Source organism: Psammomys obesus, unplaced genomic scaffold, assembly GCF_907164565.1.
Source record: "Psammomys obesus unplaced genomic scaffold, mPsaObe1.curated_primary_1811, whole genome shotgun sequence".
NCBI classification, from domain to species: domain Eukaryota; kingdom Metazoa; phylum Chordata; class Mammalia; order Rodentia; family Muridae; genus Psammomys; species Psammomys obesus.
Window position 1 is genome coordinate 12431776 of NW_026596244.1, and position 7522 is coordinate 12439297.

The 7522-nt window shown below is 50.4% G+C and overlaps 1 protein-coding gene across 7 annotated transcripts in view; it reads right to left on the reverse strand.

The window, feature by feature from the left end:
- Positions 1-7522, reverse strand: part of Fhdc1 (FH2 domain containing 1) — a 35492-nt gene that overhangs the window by 2630 nt on the left and 25340 nt on the right. For all 7 annotated transcript variants that reach the window (XM_055596655.1, XM_055596653.1, XM_055596650.1 and 4 more), the window contains 2 exons: positions 5393-5510; positions 2087-2251 (listed from right to left, as the gene is read on the reverse strand). In XM_055596655.1, coding sequence (XP_055452630.1) covers positions 2087-2251; positions 5393-5510 — 283 coding nt within the window. The remainder of the gene's footprint in view (positions 1-2086; positions 2252-5392; positions 5511-7522) is intronic.

Below are 7522 nucleotides of genomic sequence, written 5' to 3' on the forward strand. Positions count from 1 at the left end.
TGTGTGTGTGTGTGTGTGTGTGTGTGTGTGTGTGTGTGTGTGTGTGTAGGGTGGGTTAACTCCCCAAGGCAGCTTAGGGATCTGATGGAGGAGTGCGCTTGGCTTGGCTCCAACAATCTGTCTGCACTCCTCATGTGATCCCTTAGCCCAGTGCCCAGTTTCCAGCACGGGCTCTGAGTCCACAGATGCGTCAGTCTCAGCTCCAGGAAAGCCACTTAAGCCACTGTGGAGAGGGAGATACTAGAGATGCTGAAAGCATGCGCACAGAATCGCAGGGCTGTATCCAGACAAGTCAATGCACAGGTAAGCAGGACATCCCATTTCACACTGCTTTGGGTATATACGCGAATGTCAAAGGTTAGACATGCCTTTTATTGTGCTCTTGGGAGTGCTCCCTGGACAAGAATAAATAAACAAAAAACAAAAATGCCCTGCTGGCTCTGCCAACCACATCCTGAAGCAGAGGTGACGGCTCTGTCTCTCCCTTCTGGGAGACAGGGAGGCCTGTCACCCCCTCCTCGGGAAGGGCTGAGCAAAACAGTCAAGTGTGTAGGAAGCGCCACAGGCAGTGTCAAGCCCATCCCACAAGCAGAGAAGAGAGAAAGGTGAGCTTCACAAATCCTTCCACTCTCTATCCTGCTGGAGAGCACTCAACCTTCCTCAGTGGCGCAGAACCCAAATGCGGATGCCACAGCGCCCTTCACCTCTCTGGGTTAGCTCACATGCTGTCGCCCATCAATACACTCAACGGACTTGTTCCTGGCTCCTTCCTTGGGCACTAAATCTGAGTATGCTCAAGTCCCTTATGCAAAATGGAACAGAATTTGCATCTATCCTATGCATATCCTCATATATGCCTTACATTACCTCTCAATTACTTATAGCTAATGCAGTGTAAGAGTTACCTATGTATTGTTTAAGGCACGACAAAAACAAACAAACAAAAACTATAGACATTTACCACAGATATAATGTTAAACCTATTTTCAGTCTGTGGCTGGCTGAACCTGTGTATATGCACAGAAACAGCTGCGTTTGTGTCAGTTCCTGAGATTCTTCTGGGTCCTGAGGCCCCTTTAATCATGTGGTTACATAGGCACCTCAGCTGTTACTGTCAGCAGCTTTTATTTGACAGTGTTTCCCCTCCCACTGGGCTTTCCTTCCCAAGTTCCCGTGGGGCTCTGCCTGGGAGTCTCAGCTCCTGCAGCTCTAGCCACAACCTCCCCAGGGTCCCCCAGCTCTCATGTTAAGCCTCCACTCAGTGGGGGTGGTCCAGGCCCTATCTCTCATGACCACTGGGCTGAGACATCCACACGGCCTCCCGCAGCTGAGCTCACTGCTTGGACAGATGTGTGTTAACGTGGCAGCAGGCTCCGTTCTCTCTCTCAGCTCGACAGAGAAAGAGGTGGATCAGAACCCAGAGGAATTCTGGACTTGGAAGAAACATGAACATCTACGGACAAGTCAGCCTTCAAGACAGCAACCACACGAGCCCTGGGTTGAATCCTACAGCATACACAAATGAGTAGGCAGATCCCTGACATAATGGGATCCGAGGGGCTGTTATGTTTTTATTGACAGATAAATGTTTCATTTACCAAGGCCCAGCAACCTGGAAGTTTTCTGGCTTTGCAATTCAACAGAGCAACTACTGCCAGAATAGTTATGGCAACAGGCCTCCTCAACCTGGCGGCCCTTCAAGGCCTTGAGCAGGACAGCTCTGTCCCCATGGTGCTGTGGTGGTGTGTGGCTCTGCGAACAGGAAGAGGGAGGCCTGTCACTCCCTCCTCGGGAGGGGCTGAGCAAAACGGTCAAGTGTGCAGAAAGGGCAGCAAGTCAGTTAGTAAAGTGGTCCTGGGAGTTCTGCTCTGCGTGAGCAGCAAAGGCTGGAGGCCGCCGCACCAGACTCCCGATGCCACAGCAGAGCCACCTCCCACACGAGCCTGGCACGCCACCCGGCCAGGTGGTCCTGAAACCGAAGAACTGATGACCATCTTTCCGCCATGGGCAGAGGACCGACTGGCTGGGTCAGTAAGCCGAAAAATGAAGGTCGCAAGGGTCCTGAAAACAGGACCGCCAGCCGTACCTTAACTGCCTTGTTGAACCTGGTGCAGAAGTCTCTGAAAATCTGGAAGCATTCGTCCAGTTTCATGGTTTCTTTGTCTTCACAAAAAAAATCTATGAGGGTGTGAGCCTCGCCCTGCAGCTCCCGTTTCCAGAGGTCCAGCTCTGCCAGCTTGTCCACAGCAAACTAGAAACACAGACAGGAAGATGTGTGGTAAGCAGGGTCAGCTGAGGTGATGTTCCATCGGGGATCGATTTCAGGTCTTTGGAAAGGGAAAGGCTGCAAGGAGCACTCTGAGCCAAAAGGAAAATGAGTCAACCCAACCCAGACCTCAAGAGAACAAGGTGACCTCCTCGCTGGGACCAGAAGCCGCAAATGGAGCTGAGGAAGCCAGGGCCGATGGCACACACCTGCAATCCCAGCATTTGGGAGATGGAGATGGGGATTTAGGGGTTCAAAGCCAGCTGGGCTGCATAGCAAGACCCTGTCTCTAAGTAAGTAAATAGGAGAGCCTTAACTCTCATGGACAATGTCACTAACCGAAAGTTTACCTTTAAGACCACTAGAAAAGACACCAAGGAAAACAGCTTGTCATCATTAAGAAATTCTGCTGTTTGTCTTCCCTGGGCCAAGGTCTCAGATGTTAGTTTGTCCGGACAAGCTGCCCATGCTGTCCTGCTGAGAGGAAAGCTACACTTTATCCAAACACACTCTGCTGGGTCACTGTCCCTGCTGCCCAGGGTGAGACCCTAGGTTCTCCCTGGGTCAGCTGTGCCCCACTTGCGGTCCATTTGGGCTGTATCAGAACTCCCCAGGAGATTTGGGTGGGTCCTATCCCTACTTTCGTGTTTGACATTCCCGGCTCCTCTGGGTTGTGTCTGTTTCTAGGGCTGCCATGGATTTCAGTACTACATCATCAAAGTAGTGGGACTGACAGAAGGCTGTGTCCCAGGCTTGTTCCCAAGCCATCTGGAATGGGGTTGGTGATGTCCAAGGGTCACAGGCACAGTTTGCTGACACAAGTTAGTGACAGCCTCTGAACCATAATGAGGTGGCAGTGTGGGGAAAGGAAGAAGACTGACTATTTGAGCTACCGCCTGGAGGTCCTTCATTGCAGCCATGTTTGCTAGGCTTATATGGAGAAGGAATGTAGGAAGCGTATTATGTCATGAAAGGACTTGTATGTTTGTGTTTTAAGAAAGTCCACCCATGAACAAGTTCTCTTGGAGTTAGGGGCCGGGCCTAAGGTATGGGAAAGAAACAGGTTGCCTGCTTTGGAGGAGGAGAACCCTCAGCTAGCTACATAGCAGGGGTGGAAATTCCGTTCAGAGGAGCCACCTACCACAGTCCAACCCCTTTCCCCTCAGTGAGCCTTTGCTTAAACCAGACACATCCTAGGGGTGGTGGGGAACAAACAGAGGGCTGTGAATGCCAGAGAGAGTAACCAGCTGAGTCAGCGGCCCGAGGCAGTGAGAGCCTCCCGATGTGTGTGCCTCATGGAGAGGAGGGTGTTCACAGAAAGATAACCCTTTATCTGTCAGTCTGAGGGGCAAAATACGGATTCCGGCCAAGAACAGCTCACTACCGGAGAGTGGGCCTCCTGACAAGAATCCTATGCACGCCTATGAATTATCAGCACCCCCGTGGGGATGTGTGGATGGATGCCAGGAAGGAAAAGGTGTTTACGGAATCCTCGGCACCGAGGACAAACCAAACAGCCACAGTGGAGTTCGACGCCGTGAATCCCACAGCGCCCTGCACGATGAGCCTGCACTTTCACCGCTAACCTGCTGGCCTGCTGTGGGCCAGCGCCCAAGGCCACAGGCTTCACCCAAAGGGGGGTCAGAATGATGAAATCAAGCTGAAAAAATGTGTTTCTGTCATCTTTCTGCTCAAAAACCTTGTGTAAGGTCTGGCAGGGCTTACCTAGCAATGTGTGAGGCCCTGGGTCCCAGCCCATACACACACACAAACGCAATCACCAAACAAATGAGAAAAGCCACAAGCCTGCCCTGCTCAGAGCAAAGTACACACCACTTTCAGACTAGCATCCAAGGCTAGTGGCCTCACTCGGCCCCCTCCCAGGAGCCCCATCACACTCTCTGGAAAATGCCTGTCTGCGTGGCACCTTTGTTTACATACAGGTAATAAGGGCTGTGGAGGCTGGGCTGTAATGGAAGGATCTGTCCTGTACAACATGAACAAGATTCCAGCCTAACACCATTAAAACAAACAAACAAACACTACCAAAAAAACGTAAAGCTCTAAAGCAAGGTTGCCACTGAAAAGCAGCCAGCGGCGAGGAGAAGGCAACTGGGTCGTTATATCGAAGCCTTGCTTCTGTGTTAAGATCTGGTACAAGATTACATCTGGAGGTATAGCTCAGGTGAGCGCGTGAGCTTAGCATGTGCAAAGCCATAGGCTTAATCGATGGCACCTCCAGAACAAGAAGATTTAGTATAAGCTCTTGATACTCAATGAACTGTGCGGAAGGAAACGGCCAGAATCCACATTTGGATGTGTGGTGGCTCTCGTTCTTGGATTTTTGCTGTTTTATGCACATGCATACTGCTCTGTGTTGAGATGGCAGCACCTCCGCACTGCAGTCGCCCCGTGGGTGGGGGGTGGGGCTGTACGTGCGGCTCAGGGTACACACGGCACCTGCCTAGCAGACTCGAGGCCTTGGGTTCCAAACCAGTCAAGAAGTTGACAGCCAAGAACCCTGTCCTTCCTCCTGCCACGGCAGCCCTGCCGTGGGTCAAGGGTCTCACAGAAGGCTGAGCGTACAAGGGCGAAGGCAGCGCTTCTTTTTAGGTAAGGAGGGTAAAAGGGAAAAAGGAGTACGTCAGCCTATGTGATTAGTGAGTCACAGTGAGCTGTCACAAACATATCCACTCTACTGGTTTTTGTTGATGTTGTTTGGAATGGCTCCCGACACACCCTGTGGGCTCACGATGTGTTCAGGTGCTGAGATCACTGAAGCTGCGCTGTTGCTGCCAGGAGGCAGCATGACGGGTACACTCGGTGTCTCTCTTCTACAGAAACACGTGAAGGAGCATCGGAGCCAGTCCTCCAGGGCCAGGGTGTTCTCTGGAACTCTCCTGCTGTCCAAAAATCTAAAGGCTACAGAAGCAAACCTTAAGCTGTCAGGTGAGAGGCGTGGACTGTCAGCATTTCAGTGCAGGGAAGTGTGATCAGAAAGCCCAGGTGCAGTCACCAGAAGGCCTTTCTCAAGAGGACTGCCATCATTGCTGTCCTCTGCCATGAAAGGACCCTTGCACTAGCCTGGGGGGAAGCCGCCCAAGCAGGCAGGCCTGTGAGACTGACCTGGAGGAAGTCTTGTAACTGCTGACACAGCTCCTGGTCCCTCTGGATGTTCTCCTGCAGTGACTTTGTCCTGACAAAGAGCGAGCGCAGCTCCGCCTCGGTGACATCCAGGGACAATCTGAAGAAAGAAGGGCAGAGTGAGCAGCTGGCACCGAGGCACCATGAACCATGTGGCCAAACAAGATGCATCTCCAGCCGAACTTGGAACAGGGGCGCCTCCGAGGCCACACCAACCGCTCCTATGTTTACATCCTGAGCGCGTCTCCACCTGTTTGTCTAAAGAGATGAATGCTTCCTCAACACAGAAGGAAAGCAGGCTGCTAACCAACCCAGATCACCATGCCTGGGAAGATGCTCAGACAGGAGGTCTCAGCACCCCTGTGCCGCAAGCATCCTGACTAAAACCCAGCGAGGCTCGGAGCAGCTGCCTTCCCTGGGTTAGGATGCTATCGCTCACAAGGAGCCAGGCAGGGGAGGCTGACATTTGGGCTTCCTCCGTGGGTCACAGGCAGCCACAGCCACCTCTCCCCGTACATTCCAGAGAACTGAAACATGGCCAACAGTGCTGCTAATGAGGGCTGGACAAATGGCTGTGCATTTGTTCTAGCTGTCAGTCAAGATCAGCAGAAGTCCCATGGTGGTTTTGTCACCAGGAAGGGGGACAGGTGGGACCCCAAATGCAGGGGATTCTGTACATTCGGATGCATTCATGTTGCTATTGTAAGTTTTGGGGGTTTTGTTTTAAATTTTTTTCCACCTCTACTGGTCATTGGTGCCCACTGGAGAATTAATTGTACTTCGCTTCTTTACGTCATTCACCTTCCACCTCAAATAAACAAACATTACTGGGAGAGGTCTCTCCAAGACCACGATGTTTAGCTAATGCTGTCCAGTACCAACAAGAACTGCTAACTCAAAAACATAACATTAGCTTTCTTTACGTATGCATATATGCAGTATTCTATAGTATTATTACATCAAAACATGTACGTTTTAGTAATTTTTAAGTTTGCATCTTGTGTCTGTTTTTCCTGGAGCACAGTCTAGCGGGCTGTAAACATCAATTATGAAGGGTCTAATCTTTGTGCTGGTAATCCTCCCATCTGGATGGACGTCAATGGCATTAGGTACAGTCTAATGGCAGGACCAGAAGCTGGGCTCATTGCCTTACATGCACACGGCGCACGCTGCCATGGCTGGCTGTAGTCGCTCACGTAGTAAGACTTTCATACAGCCAGCCACGGGAGGATATGCCTGCCATCCCAGCAACCCAAGAAGGTGAGGAAGGCTCACTTCAGCCCAGGGTTTCAGGTCAGCCAGGGCAACAAAGTAAGACCTCACGAAAGAGAGAAAAAGTGTATCGTATTAATTTGGTTGATATACGCAGTGGTGAGCTGAGCCAGCTCATCAGAAGGGACTGTGTGTATTTCTTCCCAAGCACGCATTAAGGAGTTCTGTGCTAGTGGCCAGAAACCAGTCAGGCTGAAACTACTTAAGGCATAGACATCAGCGAATAAAAAAAAAAAAAAAAAAAAATCAAGAGTTTTTTCTTCAAGAACTGATTAGCTCCAGGGTTTACCAGAGGATCCTTGGACCTGTTATAAGTTAAAAACAGAACAGAGATAATCTGCACACAGATCGTTGTTACATTAAAGCATGAATCAATATTAGGCTTAGAAGGAAATTAGAGTAATGTAATTAGGGCTTCATGCTTGGTCGACACTCTCTCTGGAAAGCTGAGTGACTAACTCAGAATCACGTCCTTTCACAGGCCTTGGTGTGGTTCCAGACTCTTTAAATATAATAGAAAATAAATGTGCCATGTTCAAGTCCACGGGGAAACAGTGATGTACGGCCCTACAACTTTGATCTACACCAACTCCCAGGGTAATAAGCTGTGTCCTTCAGCCTCTGGGTGTGGGAGGGATTTGAAGCTCTAATCTCTACTTTTCTTGTGCTGAATGGTACACTTTCGAATGGGCTAAAATGGTTTCTTTTAGTTTAAAAACAAAAATTAATTATTCAAAACCACCCCAATTTCAAAGATACATGCACAGGTGCATGCGCGCATGTGCGTGCACAAACACACACACACACACACACACACACACACACACACACACACACACA